At 41.0% G+C, this 17,301-nt stretch overlaps 1 protein-coding gene across 1 annotated transcript in view; it reads left to right on the top strand.

The window, feature by feature from the left end:
- The window catches only part of CPED1 (cadherin-like and PC-esterase domain containing 1), a 157,614-nt gene that overhangs the window by 45,254 nt on the left and 95,059 nt on the right, over nt 1-17,301 (top strand). The window contains exons 6-7 of the mRNA XM_009332276.1: nt 6,004-6,160; nt 7,643-7,811. Of these exons, the coding sequence (XP_009330551.1) occupies nt 6,004-6,160; nt 7,643-7,811 (326 nt within the window). The remainder of the gene's footprint in view (nt 1-6,003; nt 6,161-7,642; nt 7,812-17,301) is intronic.

Below are 17,301 nucleotides of genomic sequence, written 5' to 3'. Positions count from 1 at the left end.
TTCTAATAGATCTGACAGTTGATGGGCACTTTAGAAACAAAATGACCTTTTTCTCACAGACAAGAGTCTTAATTGTTCCTTGTTCCATGTTTGAAGTGTATAAAATATAGCCTATTTGATCTTGAACAAAGTAAAAAAAATTAACAAACAAAACCGTATCGTAACCCTCCTTGTAACTTCAAAGGATAATATAAAAGCAACGATAAAGAAGAGGACACATTCTCATTCATCTTCTGTTTCCTTTCTTTCAATTGAGCGTTACTCGCTTAGTTCAACCAGTCGGGTCTTCTTTTTTTTTCTTTACCTTTGCAGATCACCAGATGTTCATGTTAAGCTAAGCGTTCCATTTACCACCAGTCCACGTGGCCGCAGCCGTGTCAACGCTGACCTGGCTCTGCTCCACGAAGTCTTAATTTGTCCAAATGTACTTCTAGCTATTGGTAAACCTTTTGCTTAGCCACACGTTGTAACTCTTAAATCAGCTATTCTTTATTGTGTATGCGTTGAATCTCATGTTACACTTCAGAACTCTGAGCCAAAGACAAGTAAATAACTTGGGAGACGGATATGAGGAGAGAGGGAGCAAGAAGTCATAGCTGTGTAAAATACTTGAAAGGCCTCATTAGATGTCAGTGTGGCTGCTGCATTAGATATCAGCTGTTGCTGTCAACTGATCTGTTTGACTCTGTGGTACTTTGAGGTGGTACTTTGAGAGATTGCAGTTGACAGAACAGTATCTACCACCAGGTCATGTGACAAAGAGGTGCTTAATTTTTTTGATCTAGAGCTGTTGACTTGCTTTGGTGGATCTTATACCTCCCTTTCACATGTGCCCCCCAGCTGTTCCTGTGTCTCAGATCTATGTTTTACCCGTTGCTGTGGTTAGAGCGCTAATGTGTGAATTCAGCTGAGAACTTGTAGTGGCTTCCTCACCCATCAAAATGGCATCGTGGAGAACACCCTGGGCAGAGGGAAAGTGGTGCTGTTTGTTGGTGTTTTCAATGGTACCATTTCACAGATGTCAGCATAGGAAACCTTCAAGCCAGAATTTCAAGGAAGTGAAGAATTTTTTTAAGTGAAAGCAGGTATCCGGCCTTAGGTACACTGCTGTACACTGGATCATCACAAATGGCAGCAGCAAAAGGCACTTGAGGCAAAGCCCGCAGCTGCTCCTCAGGTAAACCAGCAGTTTGTGTAGCCTTTCAATTACTGCATAGCCACTTTCAAAAGGAAAGTGTTCTTTTCTAGTTTACGTCTTTTTTTTTTTTTTTATCTTTAGAGTCTGCTACAAAAATTACTGATATTAAGATCTGGATTTTTGAAAGAGGGGATGTAATCTAGAAATGACACTAGGATGCTGGGACTCTTTCTAACTTGGTTTCCCAAGCTGCCTGGCACATATCAGCTGCTGAGCCTGCCTCACCTCTTCTATTATAAAATGTTGATGTTATTTACGTACTTCAAAAGGACTGGTTAATTAACAACAGCTTGTAGAGTGATTTCAAGATGGAAAAACATGGCAATTACTGCGAACAGTAAAGGCACTGCAGGCTAATTTTCATTGATGGTAATGTTGATTAACAAATTTACAGCTCTAATAAACACTGTTACTGCTTTTGAGTGCAAGAACAGGTGAAGAGTTGCCATGAGAACTGATGTAGCTGAGTGTGCTGCAGTTCAGTGCTACTGACATCTCTTTATTATTATGATAATGGTATTCATTGATTACTAAGAGTAGATTTACCAAAGTGAGGGACTGTCACTCCCTCATTAACTCTGCCTGATGGTGTACATGCTGTGTGTCATCTCAAAAGCACCTTGTGGCAGTCTCATTCCCCTTTCTTCTTGTTCCAGCCACCTTGCGATGGTGACACAAATCAACAGAGGTGTGTAAGGCACCATATAAACAGGATGCTCTATAGCATGAGGAATAATTTATGAGCATTGCTCCTTTTTTGTTCTCAATGCTAATCACCAACACACTGAATTTGTTTAACCTTCTCTTCTTAAAGAGATGGCAGGTTTCCATTTTTTTATGTCGAAGCATTTTGCAATGACTTAGGGCAATGCTAAGGAGCTTCTACCCAGTAGCCTGAGAATTTCAGGACACCTCTTTTTCATCTGTCCCTACCCATTTTTTTTTGTTATACCCAGCTCTAGTAAATGGTCCACTGTGTAGTGGCAAATGAATTAATGTTAAAGTAACCTTTTCTATTTCCCTAAAACAGCTAAAACTCATTTAAGAGGGGTAAATATAGGTACAAACCTCATCTCATTCTTTTCAAACTCCGCCTTGTGAGTTAATACCATATTGGTTACTTGTTGCCTTAGCAACTCAATTAAAACCATATTTTAAAAAGTAAAAGACACTCTCTACTTTCTCTTGAGTAACAAGCTGAGCAGCCCTTCTCTGCTGCCCGGTTCTTATTTTCAGTGAAATATCAGCTTTCTTTTAAATAAGAAAATTATGTTGTGTGCATTTCCCTTTTCTCAACATTATGGTCATTTTAACTAAAGCAATTGATGAAAAATGTGCACCTTTGACATAATTTGGCTTTCAGATGACCAGCTGAGAAGAGAAGAACTGTCATTCTTGTTCTTTGCATGGTTCTGTTAATGTTGTCACATAGCTCTGGCCTAATGTAAAAGGTGTATATGTTATAGGGAGCTTGGTCTGGAGGTGCAGTTCTGCCTCCTTTCAGCTGTGTGCTGTAGACATCAAGGTAGGACAACCTGTCTCTCTCTCTTGTCTGCCACCCTAGGCAGCATTGGCAAGGGGGTAGCTTGGATTGCTGTCATAGGCTTCATTGGGTTTTGTGTGACTGATCCCACTCATGGTCAACAGATCAGTATCTTGCCGTTTGCAGGTCTAGGCCATGAGATTTGAATTCCAGATTCCAACAGTGCTGGGCTGTTCCTGATGGATGTGCTACAGTACAATACAGGGGAACAGGGCTTGGCTCCATAACTCCAGAGACAGTTGCAACAGCAGAGGGCTGTGTCTTGCCTTTTTACCAATGTGAGGATAAATCAGAAAAAGAGCTCTGAAGTCATCTGTGCACTGTGGAGGGCCTTTATGTGGTTTAATAATTCTGGTTTTGCCTGAACACCAGAGCTGTATGATCAAACTTTACACTCTGGGAATTATTTGCAGCTGCAAGTAAGTAGCTTAGTTTTCTTGCATAGTCAGTGAAAAAACAGACCTTTTCAGAGAGCAGTTCAGAACCAGTATTTCTCTTAGTGCTCCAAGGACTGGTCTCTCTCTCCCTCCATTGCCTAAAGACAAAGCCTAAGAATACTATTTTGCTAATACAGGCACTTCAGTTAGTGTCACGGAGGCTCATGAAATCAAATTAGGCAGATGTAGATTCAAAAATAAACTTTATTTTAACCAAAATTATTTAGCAGAAAACTAACTAGAAATGAGGCATTAACACTCCGACAACATCAGTAAACCACAGGTTCAGGATGGTGTATGAGGGATTAATACTGCACAGCCGGCTTTAGAAATGAGGATCCAAAATGTGCACAATCACTCACCTATGAGATGAGGGCTGTCAACCTGGAGGAGTTTCCTTGGGTGGCATCCCGACCCAAGGGGCGAGTCCCCGGCTGCAGACCCGCTGCTCTGAGGAGGACCGACTCAACTTGCCCTCCGGCGGGGCTCCATTTATACCCTACTCGACTCTGATCTGTGGTCAGTTCTAATTGGCTGAGGGCCTTAACTTTCTTATTCCTCACCTGAGGTGTATACGTGACCATAATTATTGGCCCAAAGCATGTACGTGACAGTCAGCACTCGCCACCTTAAAGGCACGAAAGTAAGGGTGCGAAAAGTAAGGATGCAGCAGTCTTCATGCCCCCAGTCTTTGTCAGGGCAAGTGCACCTGCCACAGGTAGGTAACCGAAACGATGCATAGGAGTAGCTGTAGTGTGACCATTGCAAATTGCCCTGGTGAAATGTCATTGTCTCTTTACAGAGTGAAAATTGCCACAGTGAAATGCTGTTTTGTCTTTACAGCGTGGATATGGAAAAAATAGCACTTGATTTATGCTCCCTGTGCATATTCAGAAGCAAGTCTGCTAAGTAAATGACTTAATGGGAGTTTACTAACTTATTCCTGTTATCACTGCACAGCCAAGTAGGCAGAGAGTAGTCTATTTTGTCTCTATACCATCAGCAAACAGGTAGTCACTTACAAAGTCCAAATCAGTGACCTGGTTTCGGCTGGGATAGAGTTAATTTCCTTCCTAGTAGCTGGTATAGTGCTGTTTTGGATTTAGGATGAGAATAATGTTGATAACACACCGATGTTTTAGTTGTTGCTAAGTGGTGCTTACACCAGTCAAGGACTTTTCAGCTTCCCATGCTCTACCGACTGAGAAGGCTGGAGGTGCACAAGAAGCTGGGAGGGGGCACAGCCAGGACAGCTGCCCCAAACTGGCCAAAGGGATATTCCATACCATGTGATGTCATGCTCAGTACATAAACTGGGGGGAGTTGGCCAGGGGGCAGTGACCGCTGCTCGGGAACTGGCTGGGCACTGGTTGGCAGGTGGTGAGCAATTGCATTGTGCATCCCTTGCTTTCTATATTCTATTATTATTATTATTATTATTATTATTATTATTATTATTATTATTTTCCCTTCCTTTTCTGTCCTATTAAACTGTCTTTATCTCAACCCATGAATTTTACTTTTTTTTTCCTGATTCTCTCCCCCATCCCACTTGGGGGCAGGTAGTGAGCAAACGGCTGTGTGGTGTTTAGCTGCCTGCCGGGTTAAACCACATCAGTTATAATGCGTAACACAACACAGACTCCAATGACAGTATAATCTGAACATGAAGTGCTATATTAATAAGGGCCTGTTTTTGATTAGTAAAGCCTTTAATCCTGCTAAATGGTGCATGTAAGGCAAAGGACCAGCTTAATTTTAGATCCCAGTTGAGCTTGGGAGGCTGAACTGAGCTGATCTGATGAACAGGCGATAATCATAGACAATCACAATGTCATTTTAACAGGATCTGTATGAAAATGAATAGTTCTTTTCCTTGAATGGCTGCTCACAGCTCATCACCAGAAATACCACTTCAGTTTTATTTTTCATTTCATGCACCAAAGTGGAGAGTGCATGCATTAAAAGAGAAGCTATACAAATAAATTCATAACATTAGCATGATGCAGTATGTCATTAAAAAGATAAGTAATTAGGTTTGGGCATAATGTGAACAGCTTGACTTTTCCCTGACTATTACTTAAGAACTTGAAATGTGAGGTGTGTTAGAGTTAATGAAAACCACCAATGACATAACGTAAGGGCTCTGTGCCTTTTTATCAGCACTGTAAAAGCAGAAAATACATACCACCCGTTGACTGATCTCACATCACAATATTTTGATTGCTATTAATAGTCACATGCCTCAGTAACCTTGAGAACTCTGATACATCAGTCCTGCTCCCACTGTGTTTGGTGGCAGAACTAAGCCTCCCACAGATTTCAGTAACTACAAAATGTAGCCTTTAACGGTGAACCTAGAAACATGGATATGTGGTTATTTACTGAGCTGTCTGTGTGATTACAGTGGCAAAGTCCCTTGGTCCTTAGTCAAATAAATTTCTTATCCCCATTAATTGTAATTAGGGCTACGTGAGAAACAAAGTTTTGGTATTCTATATTTAGAAATAAAGGATTTCTGTTTAGAAGAAGGGGGAAGGGGATGCTTTTTGTATGCAGCACTCATGCACTCACCTATAAAGTGGGAGTTGCTGCTAAGCCTCTGAGCTTGCAGCTGGAAGGGGTGCTTGGTGGGTGAAAAGCTCCCTGCTAGCAGATCCGCAAAGGATTACAGTCTCAGCATTTGTTATTTTACGTTGTCAGCTGATGCTGGTAGCTCCTCTCAACCTATTGCGTTTTACACATTTTATCCTTAACAGCAGGAGTCGACCTCTGCTTTCGATGCTCTGCTGACTTTCTTTCTCATCCCCTTGGTACCTTTTCAGACCTGCAGCTCCCAGTCGTCACCCCAGAGTGCTCCGGCCAGCCTGGACTGTCAAGGGCCAGCGCCGCAAGCAACATGTCCCAGGGCGGCAAAAGCACTGACAAGACACGTACTGCCCATCTGCGGTACTGGTGGAAGCAGAGCACGAGCGCACAGCTGTAAGCTAATGGTACCCCACCCCCAGAAACCGCGAGGGCTTCATTGTGCTTTTAGTTGGGAGTCAGGGATGCAGAACGTAGCAAGAGAGGAGATCGCAGCAGGTGGAGCACTTGGATGTAGTATCTCTTATACTTGCATAATGTTTGTTTCTGTACTAGCCAAGCTTGAATGTTTTGTGTGTGAACAGCTAAGTCTTTATGTTGAGGGCATTGAAACACCGTGACAGACCCAGAGACAACCCTGAATGTTTAGGTCTCATAGCGGCTGAGCTATTTCCTGCTCCCATCCCTGCCTTGCCCCTGCTACAGGCACACATATGTAGTCCTTTGCACAGAGACCCTCTCTTAAGTGAAGAACTAAAAAATATTTGAGAACTGGCTGTCCAAGTGCTGTTTCCTATGTTACAGTATCTCACAAATTTTATGTTCTGAGGCCCTACCATCCTGCAGAGGGGAGAAAAAGGTCTCTTTAATATAGATATTATTAGACTCCCTTAACAGATAGCAAAATTGAGGTCTGGAAAGGCCACGTATTGCCAAAGATTACACAGAAATGGGAGGAGAGCCCTATGTCTTTTACCGGTAATCAATCTTAGAGACCCATAATTTCTATAGTCATCTTCTCATTGCATTTGCTATGAGGTAGATTGATACTCAGAGATTTTAGCAGGCAGAATAATAACCACATCTGTGAATATGCCCAAGTATAGCTCAAATTTCCCCAAGTAATAAGCTTTTAAATAGCAGAATTTTTTCCTTGGGTTTGCTTTTCTTCTGTCCTGTTTCTATGGCTGATTATTTTTGTGTGGACTGTGGGAGCTGTAGGCCAGTAACTAGACAGCCATGTCACTTCCTAGACAAAGTTTGCTTGCACAATTATTTTATGTTTAGCTGATTTATTATAGGTTATTTCTAGGTGTCATACTCACTCATAATATTTGGAATCACAGTTCATGGCTTTCATTAGGGAAAGCATGCAGTGCCACGTTTGTGTCCCTATATTACATTGAAGAAAGTGCTAACAATAGTGCAGTCTTTCCACAGTTTGGTATTTTTCCTGAATTCTCTACAAATCAGTGTTAAATTTGGGTACCTTGACTATGCACTTCTATTATTTAAGCTGCTTGGATTTCTTTAATGTTTTTACCTTCACTCTGAATGTCCTCGGTTTGCAACAATTACAACATGCCCACAATGCATTTACCCATATGTACTTTCAAACGTAACTCCCTCCTAACACAGTTAATTTCTATGTATGGAAATTCAGATTTTAAAATACTGAAAGCAATAGAAAGACTTGATATAAAGCTTTGTTCCAGTCTGCTTGGTTTCATCTACTGTGTTGTTTAACTTAGGGGAAAAAAGGCTCATTTCCTCGGTCAGTTAATTTCGCTATTTCACTATTTCACTATTTTCTTATAGTTCATTTTCCTCATTTGCAAAAGCACTTCATTAATGCTATGTATTCTTATTACTCTCTAGGAATCAGGTATTAGCTTCACCAGACCACAAGGACATCCTTAAAGCTCAAGACTTTTCTGTCATCATCAAAGCATATGTGCTTGTGACGTCCTTAACACCTCTGCGGGCATTCATTCATTCAACTGCCACTGTCTGGCATCCACCCAAGAAGAAACACTTTTCCGTAAAGGTAAAACATTCCATTTCCTAATTTTTCCCTCTTTCAGGCAAAGTGCAGAGACAGAAAACCAGACAATATCTTTCTTCTCTTTTACCCCTTCTTTATTTGCAGTCTCCAGCTGACACATGAATATTCTCCTAATGTACATCTTTCATTTCTCAGAATGAGTGGGGTTTCATTCATGAAGGAGGGAAGAGTTGCCCTATGCAGGGGGGGGTTATGAAGGGCCCTGGGATTTGCTTGCTTCAGAGCCCATTTTTATTGGTGACGTTTGACAGCAGTTGCAAGGTTTTCTCTAAAGCACAGCAGTGGGGATTCTGTCATGCAGTAACGTCTTTTGCCCGGATATTGACAGTGTTTTAAAAAAGGAAAGTAAATATTTAAAATGGTTTGTTTAGATTTCTTTTTTAGGTGCAGTAAAACAGAATGGAGGAGGGTTAGGGCACTTCTAAATAAGGGGAAGGAAGTATACCATGAAGAGGGTGGGCCTCCCATGGTGTCTAGGTTTTATGAAGAAGGATGTTTCACATGTACCTTAATTGGATTAACTCTGGACATCTCCAAGGGCCTGGAGAGGCCCCTCTCTTTCCACATCTAGTTTGCTCAGCAGTCCTATGGATTTCCAAACATGTCTTCCCATTCCTTTGTTCTTTCAGCAAGGAACTGTGCTTACAACACGGCAGCTCTTTGTGAAGGAACTACAGTTCTGTGGCTGCTCCTTTCCTTTTGAAGGAATAAGGTCACAAAGTAGCAGTGATTTCTTGAGGTCACATAGATCAGTTCCTGCATCAGCTATCTGAGGATGGGTGCACTTTGCCCATGTAGCCCTCTTGGGGTAGGAGCAGGTTTTGGCTTTGGATCAGTCTAAGTGTTGTGGTGTGACTGTCAGGACTCTTGATAATGCCAGCCATTTGGTATGTTCTACAATTTTAGCTCTCAAAGTTAAGTGCCTAGTCTAAGCTCATTATCTAATTCTAGTTATTGGAGAAACAGACACCTCTAGAGAACAAATCATCCCACCCAATTTAGACACTAATTTTGGAATGAGATGAGTTTCCTGCTAAACATGTCTGCTTCCTTCTATGGGCTATGACATTCTTAGAGAACACGCCAAATTCTAGACTGCCAAAATTAGGTGAGATGAACCTACTTCTCTTTCTTTCCCCCCTCGGAAGCTATGGAAACCCACCCATATTATTTTGCCATCTATTTTCCTCTATTTACATTTAGGAAGACTAATGGTCACTCACTTTCAAACCTTGGCGTTCAGTTTTATTTTATGTTTATTAAAGTAGCACAATGTCCAGCAGCATCACTATCGCAGCTGAAGTAGGGACTACTTTAAAGGCTAGTAGTCATTAGTAATTGTGATATGGCTCTGTAAAATCATTTCCACTGAGGGAAGTCTGCTGAACGGGGTGCCAGCCACCATTTACAGAGTATTTTGGCAGCTGAAGAAGCAATAGAAATGATAGATAGAAGCAGCAGCACATTTACAGTAGTTCCAATCTCGTTACTGCCGCTGTGGTGTTAGATCTTCCACAGCTTTAGGCAGACTTGTCAAAATGGCAAGAAATAAACAAAAAATAGGCACCACAGAAAGCACATTTGTAGTGATGCATAGATTGAAATGCAAATTAACAAAATGATGGAAAGTGGGGTGTATAAGACTGTCTCTCAGCATAAACAGTGTGCCCTATAAAGAACCTGGGAGGAGCCAGGGAGTCTCCAGGAGAAGTGAGATACGAATTCACGAAGTGGCCAGAGAACATTACTGAGAGAATCGTAGAGAGGCTTCTGTGCTTGGTGCAGAGGCATCAGGCAGGAGATCATCAGTCAGAAAACAATACTTAGGAGAAGGTTTGAATTCAATCATTGATATCCTTTGGGATGAGATTACATCAAGTTTCTCATAAATGTCATGGAGCTGTCACTTGTTGCCAGTGGGATGTACAATGCTAGCAGAGTGATCTCCTCTCTCAAAGCAGCCAGTGGAGCTACACATATTTGTACCAGCCAAGGAACCTGGTCCAGAAAGCTCCTAAGCTTTCGGTTTCTGCCAAGTCTATTGTGTAGGAAAGAAAATTGTTTGCTACGGTGTAAAGCTCCAACCTGTCAATAGTCAATAATGACAGAAAGGATCTCTAAGACCTGTTCTTCTGCTGATTGACAGAACACCCATCGCTGTCACTGGGAACTGAATATGGCTATAGAGGAGACTTTGGCCTGGAAAAATTTGCTAGTGTTTGATGTGTTTTTCCCCAAGAGCAGCTGACTGAATTTTTTTTTTTAAATGAACAGATGAGAATAATTTTAATCTGCTGCATTGCCATCACAGATGTGCTGCTTTCAGTAATGTTGCACAATAATTTAGAGACCTCCTCAGTGTATATAGGCCTCTGGTCAGCAAATTTTCTCATACCAGTATAATTAAACTATTATTGAGAAATTGATCCGCAATTGTGGTTAACTTGGTTACAACGTTACTATCACAAACTCAGTATGTTAAGTTTAAAATTTGATCCCCTGTGTACAACAACCCTTTATGGTTGTTAGAAGTAACCATAATGTGGTCTATATGAAGGAGAGATTTTTAAGAAGACTGGAGATGGGGTACCAGATGATATCAAATGATTAAGATAAACAGTGTAAAGAAAAACCGGAAATTTATTGAATTAAATAATACTGCATTCCCCACTGCTTCTTTGTTAGTAAACTATTATAAACTATTTTTACAACTCAGATTTACTTATCCTAATCATAGTGGCAAGGCTTCAGAATGACTCCTTGAATAAGCATTGGCCAAATGGCAGTTCAGGAAGAGTTCAAGCATGTTTTGCTCATCAGGTGCCAGGTTTTCTCTGGATTATACATATTTTAGTATCTCAGTTCAGAAAGCAAAGGAAGCTAAATCCTCTGCTGGCATGAGGATATTCTGTGTAGTCAAGGAGGGGCAAAAGTGCAACTCTACATTTGGGCCCTCGTTGGGAAGATGCAGGAAATGTAGGGGAGAGAATGGCTTTCTGCCACACAAATGTTTTGACATGAGACTTGCGTAATAGCCTTATTTCCTTGAGGAAATTTGGAAACCCCTTATTTAGACCATCTGTGTTCTGAAAAATTAATAATAAAATAGAAGCTTTCTATTTTGCATATGGTACCAATTAAGGGATGGGTCTCTGTCAATGTATGCAACAATTCCTTTCATGTTAATCGACATTGTGCAAGTGTATTGAGCAGAAGGCTAGCCCCTGAATAATTTTCTGTTTTATAGAAGCTGATGTGTGAAACAGTCATTTATGATTAATTCTCTCAAGGTTTAACACACTGTGAAGTGCTTCCTTTGCCCTGCCATTAACCTTTCCCAACCTGGTCCTAGTTCTTAATGAAGGGATGCACTTCTGTAGAATTTGGTGGTGCCACATCCTGTGTCACCTGGGAAGGCTCTTCTGTGCTGTCAGCAGCTTTGCACGGCCCCCGTTCTGGCTCACTGTCCCTTCACTCATCCAAAATAGACAGTCAGGTGTCTCCTGGATTTGAATTCCTTGACTGGTGTACTTGCGTAGCCCTTGATACCCTCAGCTGAAACTATGCTCTTAAATCATTTTCCAGTTGTGCAGTGAAGTAAACATAATTTATTAAAGTAGTTTGCTGTTAAGCTTGCTGTGGTATAAGTCACTATAACTATCGCTGAAATTCTCTCTCTGTGTATTAAGCATTTGGAAACTTGAGTAAAGAGAATTGTTTTTTTATACTTAACATATATGCAAGTAAAACTGGACCCTCAGCTACCCAGGAAATACATCTTTTCATATGACGTGGAGGTCTGGCTTAGAGCCAAACACTGTGAAAATTAGGTTGCAGTATTGCCCTCAAGTGGCCAGTTTTGATACTACTTCAAGTAATAGCACAGATATTTAATGTGAAATAGAATGCAAACATACACGCAGATAAAGAGCAGAATGCTTAGAAACAGCAGAAAGGCTCAGGATTTTTTCCCTTTGTTTTATTTTTGAATTCCATATTCTTGCCCTGTCACTTTGCAGGAGCAAATACAAAAGAAAATTACCATCAACTCTTAATCAACTAGATTGCAGGGTTATTTGGGAATAAAATTAAATTTGTTCATTAGGTTCTGTAAGAACTTAGCTTATGCATTTCACTGTTCTTGCAAGTAGCCTGTGTAGATAATCAAATGCTCTAATGCTCCCCTTCCTGGGAGACTGAGCATAACATAAATGCCATCCCTGTTTTCTGCCCTCATAGCATCCAGAGCCCTATCATTTCTCTTTTCCCTGATATAAGAATGAAAGTCTGTCTAGACTGGGGGAGATCAAAGACATGCTTAGTCTGACATTCTGTTTCTGGCAACAACCAGACAAGAAAGCATCATGAAACTGTGTAACAGGACAAGCACAAAGTGGTACTCATCCTTAGGCAGACTATAGCTATTTCTGGTAACCTGCAAGGTAAAACGCACAAAATTGGAAGTGGAATATATCTCTTTATGTTTAATAAGCTCCAGTGGGCTTTCATGCCATGCAATTCTCTACTAGATTTTTTAATCCATTAATGCTTTTGGTCTTCCCAATGTCTTGCGGCAATGAGATTCTACAGGTCATTTATGTGTTGCCTGAGAAAGAATATTGTTTGCCTTAAAACGTCTACCCGATTACTTAATTTCATGTCCCTAATTCTTGTCTTAAAGAAGGAGTAATCCTTCCTTCTTTACCTTCTCCATGACTGTGCCAATCTGTTGTGCCGTGCACAAATAAAGTTAAAATTCTTCCTGGAGTTCTTTTCTGCTCTTCTCATTATAAACATCCCAGTTTAGCTAGTAAGAGCTCTAGACCGATTCTTCTTTATAACGTGGATATAAGTATGTCTTTACACTGTTACCCAAGCTCTCTGCTTTTCTCCTGGACCACAGATCCTCTCGCTCTGGGTGTTCAATCCAGGCAGCTCTGTAAGCATGCCCCTCCGTGGCTCCCAACTTTCCCAGACCTATCTCCCGTTATCCTGATTCTTCTTCTCGTATTTCCCTTTTTGCTTTCCAGCTTCCCTTAGTCAAGCTGATCCACTTTTGCTTCTCACAGAGAGCTGGGAAATGCTGTTAGTAAATCACCTTTACTTTTCCAATAAGAAGTCGATGCTGGGTTGGGAAACCATTCTTAGTTCAGTCTCAGTCAAAGGACCTAATTTAGTGGTTGCTGAAGCTAGTGAGTGGCTTTTTGTCTTTGGACTTAGTCTTAAGAGCAAGGATCTTCAGAGGAAGCCTTTCTCAGATGGCCTTTTCTCCTCCATGTAAATAGTTATAAAAGTGTTAAGGGACAAGAGGGTTTTTTTGTCCTGAGCTATTAAATAACATCTCTTTAAAAAATCTTACGTAAAGAAAAAAATATACATAAGTGGGAAATTTACTGCATGAAATAGCTGAATAATACCATGGCTTCCCCCTTCATCAAGTGCCACATTAGAGCTGCAGAGAAATGTCACATCGTAGCAATAAATCAGGGGTGGAATAAACAGACCTACCTAAAGCTAACACTATAGACTTATGATAAATTACTGCACTGTTTTCTCTGTGATGTATTCTGGAACCATTGTTTTGATTATGGGTACATTTTTCTCCCATTATATGTCTTACAACTTTTTCTATATACTGTAATCAGTGGAGAAATCTGCCTGTGCCAGCAGGCAATATAGGAAATAGCTTCACTGCAAAATATGTTTTTTCTGGCCTTCTATGTGGAATCAGCCTGTATTCTTGCAGACACCTTAGATATTTAGAAACCTCCATATGTATAGTCAAAGAGGTTCTTGTTTGTGTGTAAAAGAGTATTTTTGTATCTATGAACGACTACTTACACCCAAAAGTATTTGGACTTGGTGAAGAAATTTCACCAAATACCGATCTAGTAAGAAGAATGAATTTACAAAAATGAACTGAGAGTACAGAGCCTATACTGAAGGTTATCAGAGATTGATTGAATTGATTCAAGTGAAAACACCCTCAGCTATTTTCAAGGAGAGGCAATTACCTTAAGTCTTTTGAGACCCTGCAGATCCAATTGTCAGAAAGACTGCAACAGCTCTGATGCATAGCAGAACAATCTGGAGAGGGCACCCTTCGTTACTTCAAAAAGGGTCATTTCTTGAAACCAAAGGTCGTGCTTTTGTTCCTCAGACATAAACATTACTCTCAGACATGATCCTGATAACTTTGTCTGCCATCCAGTTTTGAAGGCTACAACTAGGAACCAGCAAGGTCCTTTCAAAGTCTATTCATACAAATCCTGTGAAGTATGATGCACCAAATCCAAAAATGTAAACCTCAAAATTACACTGAATTACTCAGTAGCACCAATGGCCTCTTATCTTCTATCACCTTGCCTCTTGGGTAAGTTCAGAGCTCAGCTACACCTCCAAAGGTGAGATACTGTTGCAGGAAAAAATTGATGAGTTCACATTGTTTAACTAAAACCAGGATAGAATTGGCTAATTGATGATATGTAATTAACTTGCAACCAGTAATAATAATACATACACTATCAATTTCAGTAACAGAACAGGTAAACCATGATACCAGACACTTCAAAAATGTTAATAAACATTGCACACTTCTAAACATCTTTCTATAAATACCCCCTGAAGCTGTGGTCACACCCACCCACTCACCCTCGTTTACCCAGACCCTATCTCGCAGGCAGCACGGGTTACAAACACAGTCCCACTCTCCTGGGATGCAGCTTTGCTTCCTGCATAAACCTCTGCTTGGAGGGGTGGGGACTCCAGCTCTGCCTGTACCCACGTAGGACCTGTGCCCATCCTTACACCCTAGTATTCCCTGCAGCCTAGGTAGAAGCTGTGATGCCAGTGGGCTGACTTCTGGCAGTGCCTGACCAGGTTTTGACCACTGCTCTTTCCACCCCAAAGTCTCTCCCCCCACTGCAAGTTTTCTTGCTGCTTTTATATTATTTCCCATGCTGACTCCTTCCTTGTTTCAAAAGTCACTTTGTAATTTACTGGTTACTGTTTAACCACGCTGATGGTCACCTTCCTCTTTATCATGGTAAGTTTGGGACAAACATCCTCCCAGACAGTTCTGTATGTTCCAGGCACACAGGTTTTGTTTTTCGTGGGTGGGCTGTGTGAGCACTCCGGCTGTATATCTCCTACCTGTCTTCAGTGTCTCATTTAGATTCCCTGTACGGTCGCTGGAGGAACAGAGCAGTTTTAGATTGCAATTAATGTCACCATTTTGAGATGTCTACCTTAGGATGGCATAAATCATGCTCTTGAAGTGTCTGTGTTCTGCAGTGAGGTATAAAAGGAACCTAGACATTTAGCGTGTACACAGACATAAGCCCCGTAGTCTTGTAGGGCGGGATTCCTCTACAGATTTTGACACCGGAGGGAATTGTCTTCACATAAGCTGTACCTCTGAACACCTATTAACAATCAACAGAAAGCTAATCAACACAGTGAAGGTAGGCATTTTAAGTTTGCCTTTATTGCCCTTCCTAAGGAAAATCTTTCTAGTCTCGTCAGGAGGGAAGACCATGCTAGGGCTGAGCTAGAAGGCAATCCCAGAAGGGTTGCAACAGTTTTTTTTATTACAGTAAAATTAATTTATGTCTTCTGTGGAGTGCTGGTATACAACGCCCCATGCACACAGTGTCTGGCTGTGTCTGCTGCTCAACGCACTTTGAACAGGCCCCTTAAAACAAGGGGTGGAGGTAGAAGGGGCTGGGAGATGGCTGTCTAAACCAACGTATACCCTTTCACAGGGAAGTCCTCAGCTGACCATTCAGCTAGCTGCCCCAGGCTGCCCCAACATCTCTCCTAAGAAATTCATTTGCAGAAAAATTGCCAGAGGAAAATCCTCTCAAGGGAATTACTTCAGTCACCATAGCATCCAGCTCTGTGGATGGCACACACGCTTCCACTCTCCTTGAGTGTCCATGAGTCTGTGCATGAAGCTTGCAAATCGGAATTCCTTTGTCAATTAAATTTCATTTTTTCAGTGTGTCAGGCCTTTAACTGATGGTTCAGTGTATTTTTGAGGAGCTAAAGGGATCCATGTCACTGAGATCATAAACCTTTTTTTGATGACTGTAGATTTTAAAAAGTGGATGTCAAAGCGGGTAGAGAAAAAGCATTGTAAAATTAATATTGAGTTAGCCAAATCTTTTTTTTTCCCCAATGGCTTATCCTAAAGCAAAAGTAGTTATCAGTGAGCAAAAGGTCAATGAGTTAAAATTAATCTTAAGAATATTTCTAGTTCATTCTGCCTTTAGAGAAAATGTGTGCTTGATCCATGTAATTTGACTGCGTTGACACACTTTCTGAAAGGCATTGCCTAAATACGTGGAACATACCTCCAACTGTATGCATCCAGCATGTGGATGAATGTCTTCAAGCTCCTGAGAAGTCTTGCGATTCTGTACACAATGGTGTCATTGTACAAAATTTTTGTGCATGTCTGCATTAAGTTTTACAGCCTACTGAAATTTAATCCCTATTCCTCTGCTTAAATTTTGCCAGCCAGAGGTCAGCTTTCTCCCAGACTAAATTCCTGTGATTGCCACTAGTTTTTCCCATTCTGTCCTCTTTTTTACTATTCAGTGCTGCTTTTAATCAGGCTAAACCAATAATGAGATTGAATCTTGCTGGACAGGTAGTCTGTTTCCTCTGAAGGTGGGAAAACAAGCATCAGTGGTGATCATCTGAAGTAACCTTCAACTCAGTGACTAATATTTTGCAGGTGAACACAGGTATTTATAGATCTTTGCTGGTCACACGCAAAAGAACCTGAGGTTGCCACGGGTTTTCACACTTTATCACCCCTAGTCCATATACTCTACATTTTCCCCACCAGTTGCTGAGAATTCTGTAGAATCCATAGGAGTCAAACCTAACCTGAACTGGTTTAAATAGGATTTTTTTCATTAATTGGAATTCAACCTGAAGTATTCATCTCTTGTCTCTATTGGTCCTGAAACAGACTGACTAAATACTTATTTTCAGTCATTGGCTTAGAATAAACATTGTCCTAAAACCTGATATCCCCTAACGAGGACCTGTTGAGCACTGTTTCTTTTCTAGTCTGGCTAAGGAGGGCTGTAACTAAAATGCAGTTCTGTGGAGAAGCCAGTTTTATTTTAATGCCTGTTGTGTTGGAAACACTTCGCTATTATAGCCAACAGCATGCTGTGAGTGCAAATAGGGCAAATCAGCCTGTCTTTCATCAATTCTGACTAGAAATATACACATTGTGTATCCTTTATGTTGAGGTGCTTAGGGATTGATTTATGGTGAGGAGCAAATGAGCTAATGGGGCTTTTTCTGTCCTTCTTTCCCTTCCTTCCAATAATCTCCACCTCTCCTTGGAAAATTTTGCAACTCCTTATCTTCCCTGTGCAAGCAAAACAACATACCTTCTCGCTTAGCCCCTCAATACCCACTGCATATTTAGGAAATTAGAGAGAAGGTGCAA

Source organism: Pygoscelis adeliae, unplaced genomic scaffold, assembly GCF_000699105.1.
Source record: "Pygoscelis adeliae isolate BGI_AS28 unplaced genomic scaffold, ASM69910v1 Scaffold9, whole genome shotgun sequence".
NCBI lineage: Eukaryota > Metazoa > Chordata > Aves > Sphenisciformes > Spheniscidae > Pygoscelis > Pygoscelis adeliae.
This window is presented reverse-complemented; position numbering and strand designations above follow the sequence as displayed.